At 43.0% G+C, this 19,939-nt stretch overlaps 1 protein-coding gene across 1 annotated transcript in view; it reads left to right on the top strand.

Moving 5' to 3' along the window:
* Positions 1-19,939, top strand: part of KIT (KIT proto-oncogene, receptor tyrosine kinase) — a 59,760-nt gene that overhangs the window by 21,320 nt on the left and 18,501 nt on the right. The window contains exons 3-9 of the mRNA XM_069790070.1: positions 1,993-2,271; positions 5,743-5,879; positions 8,590-8,749; positions 11,616-11,805; positions 12,514-12,629; positions 18,074-18,188; positions 19,413-19,606. Coding sequence (XP_069646171.1) covers positions 1,993-2,271; positions 5,743-5,879; positions 8,590-8,749; positions 11,616-11,805; positions 12,514-12,629; positions 18,074-18,188; positions 19,413-19,606 — 1,191 coding nt within the window. The remainder of the gene's footprint in view (positions 1-1,992; positions 2,272-5,742; positions 5,880-8,589; positions 8,750-11,615; positions 11,806-12,513; positions 12,630-18,073; positions 18,189-19,412; positions 19,607-19,939) is intronic.

The raw sequence follows: 19,939 nt of genomic DNA, 5'->3' as shown, positions 1-19,939 counted from the left end.
ATGCTTCTGTGACCAAGGATGACACAGTGTTGGCAGACTGCAGGCGCTTACCTCTTTCACCTTTCTGCTTTGGCAGAAGGTGCCTGTGTTTTGTCTATAGAAGCAGTTTGTGTCCCTATCCAAGCAAGTTTAGTGAAGATCAAGCTAGTTCAGACATCTGCATAAGAGAGAAAAAAATCTCGATTTTAATCTCATGTCTTTTCTGACACAAGCACACATCTTGTGTTGGAAACCTGAGGTATGCCCAGAAAGCAAGTGCTACCCAAGACGTACCTGGGGTGGAAAGCCGTGACAGGAAGAAGATGACCATGAGCAGCCTTGTTTCTGCCTGGATTCCCTACAGCAAATCCTTTCATGTATTCTCACCCTGAGGTCTCCCTTCCAGAGGGGGATGGAAGATGGGAGGGGAGCACCTCAGCTATTCTGCTTACCCCAGCCAAGGCCTTCCCTGCAGTTTCAGCTGTTAGTGAAACAGGTCTTCGTTCCTTTCTTCTGTTTTCAAAAATGTCTTTTTTTTTTTTTCCTGGGGAGCCATACTTTCTGCATAGTGAAGATATCTTGGCTCTGTCCATATTGGAGAAAAAGTGGACTGAGAGGAAACCTATCAATTAAGTCTCTGTCAGCAGGGACATTCAGATGAGCTCTTCCAGTCCATGCTCTTCCAGCTCAGGAGTGACAGCAACTCATAGTGTTTGTCTAAGTATCTCCATGTGCAAAACATCACACTTTGGTTCTGTTCAGGCATGCTTTACTTTTTCATTTGTTAGTAGTCTCCATCCACTAGGTCTAGACTGATGCTTCAAAGCTTTTAGTTTGTGGGGGCTTCTTGGGTGGCAGTATCAAATGAGGTTAAAACTGTACCCTCACTCTAAGCTAGAAACCAGCCAGTAACTACTGTGTTCAGTGATGAGCACCCTTTGACTTAGCATTTCCTAATTGCTTACATAAATGTCCCATGCTTCATTTTCAGCCTAGTACTTCTTGCCTTAAACCAAATGCACATTGTCCATCATCTTAACCAAATTCTCTCAGTTTTTTTTGTTAAATCATGGTTTGCTGATCTCTAATCATTCAAGTTGTACGAAGGCAGTTTGCAAAAAAAGAAAGAAAACTTTTCCCTCTGTTTCTACATTTCTAATTCATGCTACTGTGTAGGGAGGGCAGATGGGAGCTGAAATAAACTTCTATGGAGTGTTTGTCACCACACCATCCTTTATTTTTGTGTTTGCTATTAATGGCCAGGTTCTTAGCATTTCAAGGTCATCACCTATCATGGGCTTCAACTTTTGTTTAAGTACTGTACAATGTTTGTGTGCTGTGGTGGCCGAGATGAAACGCTTTAGAAAAGGTACCTTGTGAAAGATTACGTGATGGTTTTTCAATCAGATATGCTGTTTGTATGCCCAGTTTTTTTCTAAGGAGGCTAAAAATAACCTCTGCTTTCAGGGAGGAGAGAGAGAGAGAAGTTGTTTGGTGCTTCCTCTAGTAGCAATGTGTGTTCATTTAGATTATGTATTTTACAGAAGTGAAAACCATAATTTAGGTGCTTTTCAACTTCCATTTGCTCATAAATTTCTTCAAAATCCTCCTGTGGGCATGAAATCTTACAGCCCTGCCACTAGCTAAAAGCAAATTACTTTTAATGGTCTGTGAAAATCTGTTTACTGTTGTTGGGGGCAGAGGGTGGAGGTTTTGGAGCTAAACAAGGCAAAAAAAAATCCCCATCTCCAAATAAAAATGCAGTAGGATTATTTTTAGTGCACATGATTCTGTAGTGTGTCTGGTATTGAATGCTACTGCACATCTCCTGTTGTGCTGCTCTTTTAGGACAAAATTTAATGTCTCTTGGTAAACATGAATTGGGTAATACTCGGTTTTACTGGCTGAATGTAAAACTTTCTTTGATGTAAGTGCCCAATTGCAGAGTTGGGGTCATCAGAAGTTCCCTGTGCAATGTCAGCTTCCCTGACAGGTCTTTGCATTTCTTCACAGATCCAAACGTGCTCTTCCTTGTTGATTCTCTGATCTATGGAAAAGAAGACAGTGACATCCTGCTGGTGTGCCCACTAACAGATCCAGATGTTTCAAATTTCACACTGAGAAAATGTGATGGAAAACGTCTCCCCAAAAATATGACGTTCATTCCCAATCCCCAGAAAGGCATCACTATAAAGAACGTACAGAGGTCGTTTAAGGGCTGCTACCAGTGCTTGGCCAAGCACAATGGAGTTGAGAAAATATCGGAGCACATTTTCCTGAATGTGAGGCCAGGTAACACAGGATTTTTGCCTTCTTGTAGAGCACCAGATTTTACCCTTCACCTCCCAGGAACTGGTGGGAAGTGCTGTGAAGCCTCACCTTGTGTCCTGACCTTGTCATGGGGAGGCTGGAGGTGGTGGTCTCCTCTGGAGGCTTTTGGAGTCTTCTTCTACTCAAAGCCAGAGGTGCTTGCGCACCAGGGGCTTGCTCTGGAGTGCCTGTGGCCGCTGCAGGCTGTCCAAAGGAAGGTGGTGGACTTAGAAAACTTGTTCTGGGCAAGTTGTGTCAGGGCATAGGTTGATCTCGTGGCACTTGGCTTGTGGCTGTGCTGAGCAGGTTTGGCCATGATCACTTTTATTTTCTGTTCCTGGTGATTTCCAGGTGTTTTTTTCACCATTTCAAGAAATGTGGGTTGTGCAGTTAAACTTTGAGGACAAACCAGCGCCATGAGGTTTGAACAGGTTTGTGCAGGAAAGGTGGAGATTTGGATGCCTTACTTACATGTCTGTTGCCCGCAAGTGACAGCAGGAGAAACTGATTGATGACATTAAAGAAGAGGGATTCGGTGGAGGGGCAGAGCTTGGGGGAGCACAGAGCCCTTGTTTGTCTCCGTCATCATGAGTGAGGATGGTCACAACAGCAGCAATGTGCCCAGATCATGATGAGGAGTGTGTTGTGGCTGAGCTGCCAGATGCAATGCTTAGCTCTGCCTGACACCCTACCTTTGACCTTCACGCGCCCTTGTGCCCTAGGGTTGGGTGGTTAAGTGGGTTTGGGAAGGAGGAGAAGCCCGATGGCTGGCCGTGCAGGACCTTACGGGCCGATTCTGTCTGGGCGGTTCGGAGCCTAGAGTTCCCGCGTGTGTCGTTCATCCGCTGCACAAATAGCCGGGAGAGAAGCGGAGGGAGCGGCTCAGCAAGCCGGGCTGTCTCAGCGTTTCCCGAGGGGCGAGGAAGTGAGTTCGTTCTCCACGTAGCTGTGGGGCTCTTTGAACGAGGTCACCCCTGGCCGCAGCTGGGAGCGTGTCTCCGCTCCGTCGTGCGCGCAGCGCGAAGGCTGCGGTAGGGTCCGCCGAGGGAGCATCCCCTGTCCGTGCGCACGCGTTGGACCGCGCGCCCGGCCTTTCCGCTGGCTGCCGCGGCGTTTCTGTCCGCGCGGCCGAGGTGTCCCGTGGGGTTTTTGTTGTGGAAGGGAGAGCGGCGGGTAGGGGCTGCGTGGGTTGGCTTTGTGCTTTCGGAGGCAGCCAGCCGCCAGCAGCGCCATCGCGGCGGTGCCGCCGAGGCCGCTGCCGGAGAAGGGGGTGCACGGCTCGGGGCGGCGCGCGTCCGTCCCCCCCGCCGCCTGTTTTGTGCCGGGCGTTAGGAGCCGAGGCCAGGCCGCCGCCGGCAGCCCCCCTCGTGCTGGTGAAGGAGGGCTGCCCCGTGGCGTGAGGAGGGGACGCGTTGGTGTTTGCTCCACGGCTGGGGCTGTGTGACCTGCCCGGTGCCGTGCTCCGCGGTGGTGGGGCAGGGGGTGGGCAGCGGGGGCCATCTCAAGCACTGTAGCAAATTGAAGCAGTCTTTTTCCTGGTGTTTTGGACACTGTGATACAGTGAATTTTAATGAATAATAAATTTCAGTTAATGAGAAGAGAACAAAGGTTTAATCTGGCATTCTCTTTTTATGACAAAAATCAAGTCTCTTCTTGCTGTCTCTCTTGTTTGTTCTGTAACAAGTTTTTTTTTCAACTGTTTTTTCAGTGATGGCCAAAGAAAGAAAGCAGTTGATTGACATAGCTGACATTTCTCTGTCATAGGAGAGTGCAAGTTGTAGTATTGGACTATTTCATTTTTTATGGGATAAAAGTCTGCACTTGCTTGATAGAGTGGTGACTTCAGATGGGAGGGTGCTGACCTGGCATCCGTCACAAGTGGCCCACTTACGGTGGGCAGCCGTAGGTGGCCGATGGGACCTGGGTGCTCTGCCCACGTTCTCCATCTGGGGGGAAGCGTGCAGTAAGTGGAAGCATCTGCTGAAGGCCATCAGCAGCAAAGCAGCATTGTCATCCTCAGTGTTGTAATTACCGTGCTGTAGTGTTTGGTCGTTACTAAGTTCACCAGGTAAAACTCCCACTTTCTCCTTGGCTGAAGGTTTAAGTGCGAGACCCTTTGGTGGGCAATGTTTTTGTAATCATAACTGTGGCACTCAGACCCCCAGGCCTGAGCTTCTAGTGCAGAAGGACAGAAAAGGCATCCATGAAACAGCGAGCTGTGCAGGCGTACTCAGACATACACCAGCCCTGCTACGATAGCACAGGGAGTGTTTATGTCCAGCCCTTCTCAAAACAATGAGGCGCTTTATGGCCTTACGGCTTTTTTTTTTGGTTGTCCGTAGGTCTTTCTGGTGGGTGAGAACACAGCACGCCTTCTGCACTGGCTTCCTCCTGTCTCTTGGGTACTGCTGAATGCTGGGGGGGGATTTTTATGTGAGCCTTTATATCTGAAGAGAGCAAACACGTTTCTTTGTTCTCTTTCATAGCCGCTTACAGCACCATGAGGAAAACATTATTGTTAAAGTATGAATGGCTGAAAAGCATTGCGTTTTCCTAAGTTTCGTATAATTTACCTAAGACAACTACAAAGCCTGTGTCAGAGGCAGGAAGAGAGTCTGGAAGACCTTATCTGATATATGTTGCATTCACAGTTTGAAAGTCAGTCTTCCTGCGTAAAAGCCCTAGTGGGAAGTTCACTGGAGTCTCATAAATGAGGAAAATTTGAAGAAAGGATGAAGAAAACAGAAAAATCTGTGGAGGGAACAGAGGAAGGGCTTTGCAGAGATAAGAGACACATAGTCCTCAGATGTACTTGACCGTTGACAAAAGACACCCTGAAGAAGAACAGGGATACAGCTAGCCCACAGCTGCTTGTAACCACCTACCTCTTGGGTGACAAACTTGTCCACGGTCTTGACTCCAGCCACCTCTGTGAACCATTACCGTGAGCAGAAGTTGTGGTGCTTTCAGGGGCAGGTGTGCTGAAGTCCTTGAGCTGTACCTGTCCTTCCTAGACTGTCCATCAGGGGCTTTTCAGGGACGTATCAGACAGTACTTCGTGTCTGCTGTAGTATTTTGTAATTAAAAGTTGCAGTTAATGCTAGGCTGCGGTTCTTCAGTGGCTGATCCTCACTGTGTTTTCGGTTCCAGAGTGCAACTTTTTAATTGCTGTCATGGAATGAGTCGTCTCATTGATGGTTCAACATCGTTCAAGTTTCTTCATGCAAGTTGCTATGCTCTAACAAGTGTTATCTAACTTTAAGTGTAATTTGAAGGGAGATTGAAGCAGTAATGTGCTTGTTGTAAAGGAACAACTGTGTAGTATGTTAAAGAAATTTTAATACCTCTCGGAGGCCTGAAATTTTATTGGAAAGTTTATGACTGTTGCTTTTTATCCCCCTTTGGAAGCTCTGCAGCTAATGAAAAGTAATGCACTTCTAAATTGTTTTCCAGTTCACAAAACTCTTCCCGTCATCACCTTATCCAAAAGCTACGAGCTTCTCAAAGAAGGGGAGGAATTTGAAGTTACATGCATAATCACGGATGTGGATAGCAGCGTACAAGCTAGTTGGATTTCTCACAAAAGTGGGGTGAGTTCCTTTAATTGTATCATTGTATGCCTCAGCACAGTACACAAACTCTGTAGACGTTCACGTGCTTGACTTGGATACCTGATGCTATATCAGTTTGGCTTTGTTGCATTTCCAAAGGTCCTGCATCCCAGAGACTGGTGAGGGGCCAGCAACAACTGTCCCATGCCCATGCGGACAGCTGGGAGGAAAAGCATCGGCATGGGCTTCTCTTCCCAAACAGAAATTAAAATTAGGCTTTTCAGTGTGAAGTTTAGGTGACCTCTGTTGGGCTGCCTAAATACGGAAGCACGGAGTGCCTACACATCACATTGCAATCAATGGGAGCTGCAAATATCAACACATGGACTGCAAATTACATATTCTAGTCGTTATCATTAACAGTAAAATACCTGCTAATTAGCATGGGATTGTGTGTGACAGGAATAGTAGTAAGCATTCACAGGAATGATTAATTCATTTAAATTACATGGTGTGCCTTACTAACTGGCAAAGTTCTGAAAGATGAACCAGTGAACTGGCTTCTGTCTGTAGTGATAGATGAAGGTTCTGCCTGGCATCACCAAATTAAATTATTGGCCCGCTAAGTGCTCCAGGAGAGTTTGTTACTGGCAGCACAGTTATTTTGCAGACAAGGGGCAGAGAGATCCCCTCCCCTGGTCAGCCAACATACTGCCAGCTCTGCCTTTGAAATGAGCAGCAGGCACTGGGTTGTTTTTAAGGATGCTTCTTGGTCTTCTGGGTATACCCTGAAATTTAAATTAATTAAAAGCCCTTGGGAAGACCTGTTAGTAACTCCTGCTGTATATGCTCCTATGCTAATTGGTTGGTCTTTCACTGCTAATGGTAGTGACCAGAATACATAATTCGCAGTCCATGTATGTATGGAAAAAAGGCTTCTGTGATGTCGTGGTGTTTGGCTAAATCGCATCTCCTCGGACAGATAGTGAACGGGAGGCCCGTTCCCTGGGGCCAGGCATGCCATGCTTAGCTAATCCGCTGGCTGTGGCAGAGCTGCTCTCGCTAAGTGCTTGCCGCTTCAGAAATCCCACCTCGCAGCTCCGAAGGTTGAGGAGGTCTAAATGACACGAAGGCAGCGTGGGACATGCAGATGGGGCTTTTGGTCCTGTGCCAAGGTCAACGGCAGGTCCTTCATCTGAGAACTTCATTTCTTCTCTCGTTCTCCTCCCTTTTCTTTGTTACAGTGTGATGAAATCAGGGCATTCCCTTAAGTTTTTGTGCTTTATCACTTTTCATTTTATGAGTAAAAGCTACGAGGAAAATATTTTTGACCAAATAAGTTTGACCTTTCTGTCCTTTCTGGTAAATAGCAGGGTATGCTATCTTTTAAATATTGACTATCAAATTAAATTTTGTCCTGAAACAGAATACATAAAATTTGTGTTTAAATAGATGCAGAATTATGTTTTGTCCTGAATAGGTGGGAGGGAAAAAAAACAAACCAGTTTTTCCTTGTATGACTGAAGTTATCACCGCTTTTGAAAATTAGGAGACTTGTTATAAGCAAGCACATCTATACAGAACAAACTTCTATCTGTGATTATTATAGTTCAGGAGGAAGCAAAATTGCATTGAGAAGGTTAAATTTATCTAGAAGCTCTTGGAACCTCCAAGAATTGAAATCATTGTACTAGAAAATCATTAAAAGTCCAGGTCTGCATTTGGATTAATCAATGTAAATTTATCTGTCTTTCCAACCACACTGAGCATTCTTACAGAAACTGAAGTCAACACCTCAAAGCATTTATTTTTTCTATGCATACGGAGGCTTAGAGTCATGATATACTTAATGCTTTGAAAAAAGAATGAAGTTTCCAGTTGCCTTTAAGATTAATAAATCTAGATTGCTACGGACCAAGAATCAGAGTGGGTACCAGAGGAAGGATGCTGTGTAAAGCCTGCTGCCAGCAGGTCTTTCTGCAGTATAGCTGTAATCAGGAGATGCTGCGGACTCAGGGCATAGAGCAACCCAATTTAAAATGAAGTTCCGGCACCTTAAAGTCTCTCTTGTTGTTCAATGGGAAGCATTGCAGCCATTAGAGACTTCGGTGATTTTTAGGCACCACTTGAGTGGTGAACCACACATCAGAGTTGCAATAACTTTTTACAATAGCTGCAGCTTCTGAGCATTAGGAAAGTCAAGACCCAGTGGTCACTTTGCATCAAGCCCTACAGCTAGAAGGGTCGTTAGTGCAAATAAAACCTTCTGTTGGTTCCTCACCTTCATCAGCATTAGAAATGTAGCCCAAGTGAGCTGGGTATGACCTTGGGCACAATACTCTTTTCTTCATATGGTTGAAACATTTGAAGAAATTAGAGTTTGAGCTTTGTGGCTTGGGGTGGTCTCCCCAGTTGGCACTCTCGGGGGAGGTGAACACACACATACGCACACACGCATGCGCACACACACACGCACACACACACTTCAGTGGAGCTTGAGGAGGACAAAAATAAAGAATAAGGGGAGGGTATGGGACTTAGGAGAGGACCTTATCTCCCAAAGACAGCTGATCATACACTTGTTTTGCATGGAGAGATTCTAGTGACAGGTTTGTCGTGCTGGCTTATTATTCCGGTTTAAAGTTATGAATATTAATATAGCAAAGTTATAATTACTTCTATTTTTAATTTATCTAGGAAAGATGCTGCATACACAGTGTTTTAGATGTTAATTGTTTTTTACCGACAGATTGTTACAAGCAAAAGCAGAAATTTGGGTGATTATGGATACGAAAGGAAATTAACATTGAACATCCGTTCAGTGGGAGTTAATGATTCTGGAGAATTCACATGCCAAGCAGAAAACCCTTTTGGAAAAACCAATGCCACAGTAACCTTGAAAGCACTAGGTAAATAGTTCCTGTAGAAATCTTAACATCTCTAAGAGTGGGAGGTGGAAAGTGAGAACACTGGGGAGCCTTCTCTTTCATCTCTTTCCTTTCCCCCAAACTTCAATAAGCAAAGTTGCTTTATTAAAAGGTTATTGCTGACTGGTACCATATGGGATGGCTCAGGAAGTGTTGTGGTGTGTGTGACTACTTTAATTTCTATAACCCTTTGCATGTTGTTGGAATGTGATATTAGAACAACCACCCAACCGTGTTTCCATCTCTCTGGTTTGTCTCATCCTTCCAGGTTTAATTTTAAATTTAATCCAGTCTTAACAAAGCAATTAATTTACCTTTGCTTGGTACTATCCCTATGCTTAAGTAATTTGGCAGCAGAAGCACAAAGCGTACCTTTAATACCTGCCTTCCAAGCATGGGAAATTTTGCTGACATCGGCATGTCAATGTTTTTTACATAGAAGCTATACATGTACCTCTATTTAAAATAATGTGGTGAGGAACATTGCAGAGTGCATAGACAGCATGAAATTGTTCCGGGGCTCACCCCCGTGGTAAACCCACTATCCATCACTTCCACAGGTTTTGGATTGTGTCCCTTAACAGTGAGCAAACTGTCTCCCTCCTCTTGTTTAATAACAGACTCGTTTAGAGTCTACTGTATATTAACTTGGGTGACAGACAGTGCCTTTTGAATTTTAAAGCTGCTGAAACCTGCTAATTCAATAAATTAAGGACAATTAAGGACATGTTGGTATAGTTAATAAGATAATTCTGAAGAAGTCTGCGTAGTTGGCTTCAACTGTTTCAGTTCCTTACCATTCAAGGGTGTAGTAACTGAGGGAAGTGTAGCCTTGGATCCTTTTTCCTTTTCAAGTCTGTTTTTCTGTTGCACAGATACTCCTGCAACATTCCTTGTTTTGCTTTCTTTGGTAACTTAAAGAAAACAGAAGTGTTTGACCTGTGTGGGTCAGATCTTCAGCAGAGTGGCAGAGGTTTGAATGCCCTTAACCTTGCTCTGCCATTTGAGGGGGTAGGGTTCATAAGGACAGGGATCTTTTCCTCTTTTTTTTTTTACAGGAGAGACTAAATTCATATGTAAAAGAGTGAAACAGTGTGAAGTATGAAAGAAAATCTTTTCCCCAAGACGAGCAATATGAAAGCTTTTATTGTAAGAGGAGGGAAGTTCTTAACTACAGAAATTCTTAGGACTACTATGTATGCAAATGTGGCTTTAAAAAGAATTGACTTTGGAAGGTCTGGGGGCTAAAATAGAGCATGACATTATAAAAAGTAGATAATAAAGTAACAAGTTTGTATTTAGTAAAATGCAAAGTTTGTATTTAATAAAAAATGCCAGAGAAAAGCTGGAATCTTTCCTTTTTGAGATACTCCCCCTACCCCACCCCCCGCCCAAATTTGACTTAAAATAAACTCTGGCTTCTGGATGCCTTTCACCATTCATTGTCAAACTGACTACATTTACCTGAATTGTGCCAGCTCCCAGGGTCCTGGGAAGTGATGTGTGGTGCGTACTGGAGAGATCCTGGGATTGTATCAGATACTAAATAGCTGTGGTTTTAACGTTAGCCAAAAAGGTTACAATAAATAATGGGTATTTTTGGAAATTTTCCCAATTACTTTTTTTAACAGTTAATTTATCTAAATGTAAACAGTTTCTAAAACTGCATATGGGGGACTGATAGTGCAATCATAAAATTTTATTTGCAGGCTCTTTGGTCCGATTTTGAATCTAAGTTGCATAGGGGATCCTGTATTTATGCAGAAAATAGAAAAAAGCTCTGCGAAGGAGCTAAAAATCTTTAGTTTCCAGATTTAAAACCTTTTTCTCTTTTCTAGCGATGGAGAGCATTTTAGAGCATACCTGTCTGCTGCGAGTTTACTTCATCCTTTCTTCTCCAAAGCATCTGTCAAGTGCTCTGGCAGCTCCATATGCTTTCACCAAGCCCCGCTGGCTCTGGTTTTCCAGAGCTCAGGTGCCCAGCTGGCCACAGCAGTTTGATTACTAGAAAGTGAGAAGAAGCAGGGATCAGAGATTGACTTTTGGTCTAAATTCAAGCTCTCTCAGTAAATGTGTTTCCTTGTAATTGCAATCTGCCTGTCAAACTGATAATTCCCGTATGAATTTGTGTAATAGGACTGAAAAATTTGCCTTTTCAAAGTGAATAATCCTGAAGCTGATGAGTTTATTAATGAAATTGAAATCACTGCGGTAAGGATGCTGCTCCACATGATATTTTGGAGCGGAACTGCACAATGATAAATGGTATCTGCCAAATAAAAGATTAAGACCCAGCAGTGGATGCACAGAAATGCCTTAGTTTAAGACAATTGGTATCCAGGCCTGTGGACTTAGCACATTTTTCTCTAATTACAGTTTTCAGTAGCTTCATTTGTAATGTTGTTCTTAATTACACTTGACAAAGAAACCTTAAATACTCTAGTATATTGTCATAAATTATCAATTGATCTTGCTTTTTTCTTAGTGTTTCTTTTATACCAGACAGTTAGCAACTCTGATTTTTGGAAAAAATATAAATCCTTGAGTAGAATCAAAGACGTGCTTGCATTTTTCCAAAAGCAAATAGGGTGTATTTATCACCAGAAGACAGAATTATTTCTGTTAAGGCACTCAGGGGTCCTTTAAGTCCTGTGCCTCATTGCTATATATAGCTAGTGGCCTTGGTTTTGGCAGGTGAGGGTTCAAGTTCTGCTTTGTAGATGAGGTTTCCTGTTTCACAGTTGGATGTTTGATCACTGATCTTGAAGTAGTCTTAAGTGTGGTTAGAGCCCTGACAATCTTCTAAATGGCCCTGAAATTGTTTTTCTTCTCCTCTTATGGCCGTCAGCTAAAGGATTTGTCCGTTTGTTTGCATCAATGAATACCACAATAGATATAAATGCAGGACAAAATGGAAATTTAACAGTTGAATATGAGGCATATCCAAAACCGAAGGAAGAAGTCTGGACGTACATGAACGAAACATTACAGAATTCATCAGACCATTATGTCAAGTTCAAGACTGTGGGCAATAACAGGTAATAAGAGTGACTGTAAGTGCTATCAATTTCACTTTGGAACAGCAAACTAGAGTCTGCTGTGGAAAGAGGAAAGTGGAGATGGTGAGAAAATTGTGATTATAAAAGATCTTGTAGTATGCGTGGCTTACCACAGTAACTGGTGCAAAAGTCTGCTAACCTAGATTTGGAGTAGTGTTGAGCTAACCACACCATCTGAGAACCAGTGTGCCACATACTCACGACTCACCTACAAGATGCCATTCCTGCCCAATAAGCAAAAATAAGAATTTAAAGTTCTCTGTGTGCAGAGACTCCCTCTACCACCACAGCAGAGCCCAATGCTCTGGACAAAAGCTTATGCTTTTTCTTCTGCTGTGCACTGTTCTTTCCTGAGCCCTGGTCTTCCAAAAATCCAGTGAAGCACCTAGCATGTGTGGCCTGGGTTGTGTATCTGGGTTCCTTCCTCAGCGAGAAAAGGAGCAGGGGTCTGAGCCTGGTGCTGAGCTGTCACCCGGGCACACATTCTAACACCCTGGTGTTAGAAGTGGCAAAACTTTTGGATGCTGTAGTCCAAGGGCAGTCGTAATGCAAGATAAGAGTGTCTGCATGGACAGCGTCTGCAGAAGACAACAGCACGCTAATAATTCACTCCTTAGCTTACACGCATCAATTGCCTGTTCACTGCAAGTTGTGAGGATCAGTAATGCTTAATTTTTTTCTTTACAGTTATACAAGTGAACTTCACCTTACCCGATTAAAAGGAACAGAAGGAGGCATTTACACATTTTTTGTGTCCAATTCTGATGCCAGCTCCTCTGTAACATTTAATGTCTATGTGAAAAGTAAGTAAAGTGAACAGTCTGAAATATTTCATTATCACAGTCATTGTATTTTATACAACATAATGTATGCACAAGATGTCACAGTGTGGTTCAGCATATGAGAGGCTTTCTGAAGTGAAGCACATGCTGGAAAACTATTTAAATGTCAAGATATAAAAGTGCAGAGTACTTACACAAATCCACCTACTATCCAGCGTGACCTTACATTCTAGCGAATGTATTCCAGAGGTTACCAGAGAGCAGCTAGATAGTTTATACAGGAAAAAAGCTGTAGCACCTGGAAGCACGATCTGAAAAATAAGCATCTACCATAAACCTTTGATAATTTAAGGTGGAGCAGGATATACAGGGATTATAATTTGCATTTTTGGCAGTCAAGTTAAGCTATTAATTGTCTTTAATTTGTTTGAGTTGGATGCAGAGTTTGAAAGCTTGTCAGGAGAATTACTCACTTGTGGCTTTTGGCATCTAAATACTTCTGTATAATAATATAGATCACCATTGTTTTAGAGAAACTGCATAGCTTTACAGACGCATGTGCTGTCATCTTTGGGGCGTGCTTGTTAAAAAAGAGCATCGGTCTCAGTTCCAAACAGTGTTCTTCAAGACAAAAGCTAAACTTTAAAATGAATTCAATGAAACCTTCAGGAAACCCTGTCCTTCTTAGCAGAGCCATCCTGTTAGAGCATTTCATGCTCTCAGCAGACAAATATTGGCAGCTGCTAAAGGCCAAGCTTAAGGAAAATTAAACCAGGAGGGAACTGCAGGCAAACTGGAGAAACTAAGGTGAGGTAGACAATGATGCCTTCAAGCCCAGCGGGAGGAACTGTATAGAAAGTGAGTGAATGTGCTGCAAATACAGTTCTGTGTTGCTGCTCTGCTTCTCCAGGCATAGGTTTATGCAGAGGACTGTTGAGACTTCCACAAATGCCCCAAATCCTAGATGTTAATTTCTGAATTCTTCTTATTTATCACTTAACATCAACATTTGTAGTGTCACTATTAGCAATGCCATAGTTCGGGTCTAGAAATATCAGTTGGTCTCCTTTCAGCTTCCTTCATCTGTGAATGTTGTCATTTGTATTCTTGTGCCTTTTCCATTTCCTAGCTGTCATTTCTGAGATGAGGGCACTGGCAACCTCAGATGTCCTTTGCCTCCGTGGATGAGTGTGGGTTACAGTCACAAGGGATAATTCTACTATTTTACAGATTAGCGAGGCAAATTGTTGAGCCAGAAGTTTAATTTCTGGGAAGGAATGGAAGAAATTGCAGGCTGCCTGTGGAACTGTCAGTTCACACGAGGCTGGATGGTGTTTTTGACTTGCAGCATCATATGTGTGCTTGGAGCGAGGGGCTGTTCATGGTCCTCCCAGCTCTCCCAAGCTCTGCAGGCTGCTTGGGAGCAGTCTGGGCACAAGAACTAAAAAAAAAAACAACCCACAGTTTTTTCATCATCAGGTGTCAGTTCTTGGTGCAGAGCTCCATGTTGCCGCTTTTGAGGAACATGCTGTTTGATAAAAGCTGAAAATCCCTGTAGATCATGGTTAGGAAATCAGACTAGGAAGAACATGGTGAAGCAGGATGGCCAAGGCAAGAGAGAGCATACAGTTTAGTTTTTCTGAATGGCTTGTCCATACAACCAGCAGTATACAAGTCTTCTTCCCTCTTGCTTCAACTACTGGTCTTGTAAGTAGTAAGATCAGTCTTGGGATGCAATGAGGACATTTAAGCAGTCTCAAGAGCTCACGTTACCATGTGCTATGTCCCTGGGTGGACTGCAGCCATTGCCGAAGCAGATGGATTTGGCACACTTGACTCAAAAAGAGTTTCTTTTGGCATTTAGACTAAGCTCCTGCAAGTATTTTTTTTGTTTGGAAAAGAGGAGGTGAAATAGATTGATCCTTCTAGGGGTTTGGTTTTAGGAAAACTGACCTGTTTTCAGTGGCTTGTAAAATGGTCATCATTTAGGTATGAAACACAAAGTGCACGACAACGTACCAAATTATTTGACATAGCGGAGTAACTGCCAAAGGTGAGTCGTGTGGGTGGGTCAGATCCTGATCTAATGGTGCATCCTGACCTGGCATTGTTGTCAGCGGGAATTTCACATAAATTGCTGAGATGTAGCTCATGATGTTTACACATCTAGCTTGGGCAAGTAATCAGCAGAAAGTAATCAAACAGGTAAAACAGGATTCATAATCAGGAGAATGTCTTCACATAAACAAAAATCGATGCTGAAGCATTTGCTGAAAGGAGTGAAAAACGCAGTGTAGAAATACTTACCTTGGATTTAAACACATTTAGCAATTGCATATGCTAATCTGAAACAATACTAAATTGCTTTAAAAAAAAAAAGAGAAGTAGTAATTCATAGTAAATGTGACATAAAGTAAGGAAGGAAGGAGCTCTGAAATTAGGAGCCAAAAAGAAAATTACAACTTGACAAGCAGCATGCTAAACTAAGTTACAATTAAGAAATTGTAGAAATCTCCAGAGTGGCAAGGTACAGCATGTCTAGCAATTAGTAGAGGAATCTTCCAACTAGTATCTGATTTTAGTGAAAAATAATATCTGGGCATAATTACAGTCAACAAAATATTATCTATGCAGTTGGGGCTCATGCTGCAAAGAGAAAACTGGTCATGGTATTATAGATCGATCACGTGAAGCCGAGCTCAGCGGTTTTCCTGTCATTGGACTATGCAGTGAACAAATGAGGAGTCACCATGATATCATAAAAAGGTTTGTTCCAGTCCAGAAAATGTAGCTCCAGGAGGAAAGCCCTCTCCCTTTGACTGCGATGACAGACAATACCTATTAAGTGTTACTTTTTAGACATTTACTTTGTTAACGATGAAGAAAAGGAAATCAGTAATAGAAAGCAATTAAATGCATAATGTTATTATACAGAGCATTGAATTAAAATAGGAATGACCTCTTATAAATCATCTTTGATATATTCAGAATCAACATTAATAAAAGCTGAAAAGCAGTTAATAGACTTAGTGAAATTAGAAGTTGAAGACATCTAATGACTGATTATGGAAGGCAATATGCATATATGACGAGCAGTGTAATGAAACATTAAATATTTAAAGGGTTAAAGCCAAAACAGTAAGCAAAGTCTAATCATTAAGAGCCTGTCTGACGCGAGGGGTAATTAGGCAGTGAAAGTCATAAAATCTAGCACAGTAAAATCTCTTTTAAAAAGAAGATGCTCGGTGACAGCTTGGCATCTGTTTGCGCAAGCCAGTCCATCTTTGCTCCAGCATCCCCTGGAGCACCTAGGCTGGTGGGTGAGGAGGATGCTCTGGCTGCCAGAAAGGGGTGCAGGTGCTGAGACACGCGCATGGCCCGAGCCGGCGAACGGCACAGCCCAGGGGGACAGCCCAGGGGGACAGCCCAGGGGGACGGCAGTAGCAGCCACCTCCGTCCCCTTGGGTACGGCCTGCGGGGGACTCTTTGCAGCCACAAGCGAAACGCATCCCGTAGTTTCTCTGAGCCGGAGAGGCTTGGGAGCCCTCCGTGCTGGTGGGGAGATGCTGATCGCGCTAATCGCCACATCAAAGCACTTCGCCAGGCACATCACGGGTAGAGCTGCTCTCAGGTCGGCGTTTCAGAGGCTGCTGACGGCATGCTCACCTTCCCATGGCACCAGGGCCGGACCACTCTGCCCGGGATGCTGGAGGCGTTAACGCTGCGCGGCATCTCGTCTCCCTCTGCTGCTGCAGGATGAGTCCCCGTGGAATCGTGGCCGTGTAGACAGGCTTTTATCGCGCTAGGTCTTTACAGCGGAAAAAGCCTGACTACGTGGGCATTTTTGTTTCCCTCACTCAAAGAAGGAAGATGGTAGATGCAGCCCAACTCTGGCACAATATTTTTTTCAGGGCTTAATGTTCATATCCCTTTTATATTTGATTTTTCATTTCTTTCATTTCTTGAGTTACATTGCGTAGTGACGTTGCCTAAAACGTAGCATATACCTAAACAAGTGGCACATGGGTAGTAGATTAGCTAATTACAATTTCACAATCCAGCCATTTTGATAGGAGTTTCGGAAATGTGAATTATATGTATTCCATGAGACTGACGCTAGGTGAAATGCTGTGCACTGTCAAAAAGTTCCTCACCAAATGAGTAATGCTGAAGATCCGTCTCAACATTTTGCAACAATGTTTGGTTCTTGGTGGTTTGCATAAAACACAACATGCGGATTTAGAAATGAAAGAACATTCAGTTCCTGTAACATGAGTCATGAGGAGATGCTATGTGATTGAGAATATACGTGTGCTTTATTGGCTCTAATTTAATCAGCAAGTAGAATATTCATTAAAAACTAACAGCGTGCAGTCTTTGTACATGGATTTTATCTGAAATAAATCTGTGTTTTCCCACTGTCGTCTATACAGCTTCACTACTTTCTAGAATATTAGTTCATTATTTCTGTAAAGTTGTATTAACTGATAATGGACTCTTAACTTGTACCTGTCAGGTGAGCAGCATCGTTGCAATATAGTCTGTTTTTTCCATTAACTTTTTTTTCTGGGTGATTTTGCAAGGAATCTAAGGTAGTTATGGGGAATAGGGCCTCAAATTCAAGTTTCGCCAAGAAAAAACATCTCACTGTGTTGGTGGTGGTTGGAAAGACATTAGACTAATGACTGTAAAATCTGTCTGATCGCTCAGGTTTCCTGCCATACTTGAAACAGCAGCTCCTGAACCAACTGCAGGACTAGCTCCAGTGCAGGACATGGCAGCAGGCATTGGCTGTCTAGATTGGTTTCTAAAGTACCACAGCAGTCACGAATTATCATTTGGAAAGCTAATATGTTCAGCCAAATATTAGTTTCCTCTGCGTGCAATGTTTCAAAGAGTCAGTCAGTCAGACACTTCAGTAGCGGTATCTTAGAGGGACGTACGTCCTCTGTGGGGTCGGGGAGGTTTGCGCTGGTTGCCTTGCACTGTAGTTCCTTTTCTGGCTGCAGTGGTAATATTTAATACACAGGGCAGATGTAAGAGAGATGTGGTTTGACAGATTTAGTACGCTTATAACTGTGAAGAAACTGTCACTTTTACAGGCGGGTAAGGTCATGCTGTGCAGGAACAGGAACCGCACTGTTGTTCTAAGCACACACTTCTTGGGGCTGTTTAAGCTCTGGGCTTTGCTGGTTTAGGATCTTTCATCAAACCAAATACTCAGTGGAGGTAAGGTATTCTTCTGAAATCCAGCCCAAGCATTCAGTGTAAGAACTGATATTTTTACAGATGGTCAGTGCTTGCAGGACACCAGTTCAGACCTGGACACCCTTGAACATGTGAAGCTGTGTTCACCTGAATAATTCCACGAACAACGATGCACATGAGTTGCTGGGGTGAAGAGCAAATGGCAATGCAAATTCTGTGTTCCCCTAACGTGTGACTCTTATTTTTGTTTATTGCAGCAAAACCAGAGATTCTCACTCTGGATATACTTAGCAATGGTATTCTCCAGTGTGTAGCAGCTGGATTCCCAGCCCCTACCATATACTGGTATTTTTGCCCAGGAACTGAGCAGAGGTGAGTTAAGTAAACCAGAGTTCCCAAAGGTTATTCTAGATGCAACACACTCAATTTATAATTAAAAATTAAGAACATAAAATGACTCGGTAACAGTTATGTTCAGATGTTGCATCACTGTTTTCATAATTTTTGGCATTGCATTATTTGCAGTGGTTTGAGGGAAGGCAGAGGTATGTTTCATTATTCCCCTTTGCATTCTGTCCTTGCAAGGGAAATAACCAACATTTTCTGCTGTGGAAAAGTAAAAGCCAAACTTTCTCTGTGCTGCAAGCTAGCTAAGGTTTGTATCAGTTTGGCCGCAAATGACACATGTTCTGTATGCAGTTTCACAGAATGACAGTCACAGCATCACTTGTGAATATGGCTGTTATCTTTTGTTTTATTGTGTAATGATATAATTTTTCAAGGCATAAAGTAATTAGATTTCTATTCACATGAAGCATATCACAAGTAAACAAGTCCGGAGTTACTATGAATAAAACCTGATATCTAGTTACCACATTTCTAAAAAGACTGTAGAGTTTCACTGTGAAGTAAGCATTTGTGAAGCAGGTTTTACAGGGTTTTTTTGAGTTCCACCATGGTTGTAGATCTCATACTAGCAAGTCATGGGTCTCCCACCCGCGTAATTTGTTTTATGCCTAAAATAATTGTTATTTCATTAATGTTTTTCAATAGCACTTTTTTTAATCTTAATTGCATGCTCATATAGTAATGACGTGACATATGAAGGAGAGGCAGCATCTTGAGAGAACAGAACTGGCTATTTTCTGGCTGTGTATAAACTTGATGGTGTTGTGTGTACATCATGGATTTTTTTTGCGCTGTAATAAAGCGCTGCTTAGGGGAAGTTTTCAAGAGCAGGTAATAGACCACAACTGCTCAAAGCTGAAGTTGGAGATGCGGGTTGAATGGTACAAAACCCGTAGTGGACTGAGAGGCCCATAGGTATCTCTAGCCAAAGGCAAACGCAAAGACCTCATCGTGTCCAGCTGGGTCAGGCTTGGTGTATGTATTCATTTCACCCACTGCACAGAAGACAATGAGACATCGTGAGCAGGCTAATTTTCGAGGATAAGATCTTCAGCTGAACCCCTTTGTAGAGCGGTGTTATTTAGTTATCTGATGGTCTGGCAGTGACTATCTGCCTCAGCAGCAGAACCTGTCATTCATTCCAGGTAGCAATCCATGGCAGGTAATTGTCAGTATTGTTTCTCCCAGGTGTTTTGATTCACCGACAATATCCCCTATGGATGTCAAAATCAGTTACACAAATTCATCAGTGCCGTCGTTTGAACGAATCCTGGTTGAAAGCACCATTAACGCCAGCATGTTGAGGAGCACTGGCACCGTGTGCTGCGAGGCCTCCAGCAATGGGGACAAGAGCTCTGCTTTCTTCAACTTTGCTATTAAAGGTAATGGCTGGAGTGAATGAGGCCATAAAATGTGGGTGCCGTTCAGCTCTTTCTGTAAGAGGATTTTAAGTGGTTTACCTTTGCCATAAGAAAGTTTACGGTACTGTATAATGTATTGCGCTACATGTTCTGCCTGTCAAAGCATTGCTTCAATTTTTCACTGAATACTGTGGTATGGTCTTTTTACAGCTCCAGATCTGCAGTGCAGCAGGTAGCTAGTTTTCTTCTGTCTGTGCAGCACAGGGGCAAACCACCTACAGCATTACACTGGCTTTCCCTCTCTCCCTCCCTTTTCTTTTCCTGCTGTTGTCTTGACTATTTAGGCCATCACTT

The sequence above is a fragment of the Haliaeetus albicilla genome, chromosome 1 (assembly GCF_947461875.1).
Source record: "Haliaeetus albicilla chromosome 1, bHalAlb1.1, whole genome shotgun sequence".
Taxonomy (NCBI): Eukaryota; Metazoa; Chordata; class Aves; order Accipitriformes; family Accipitridae; genus Haliaeetus; species Haliaeetus albicilla.
The sequence above is the reverse complement of the archived record's forward strand: the minus strand, read 5'-3'. Positions and strand labels throughout refer to the sequence as shown.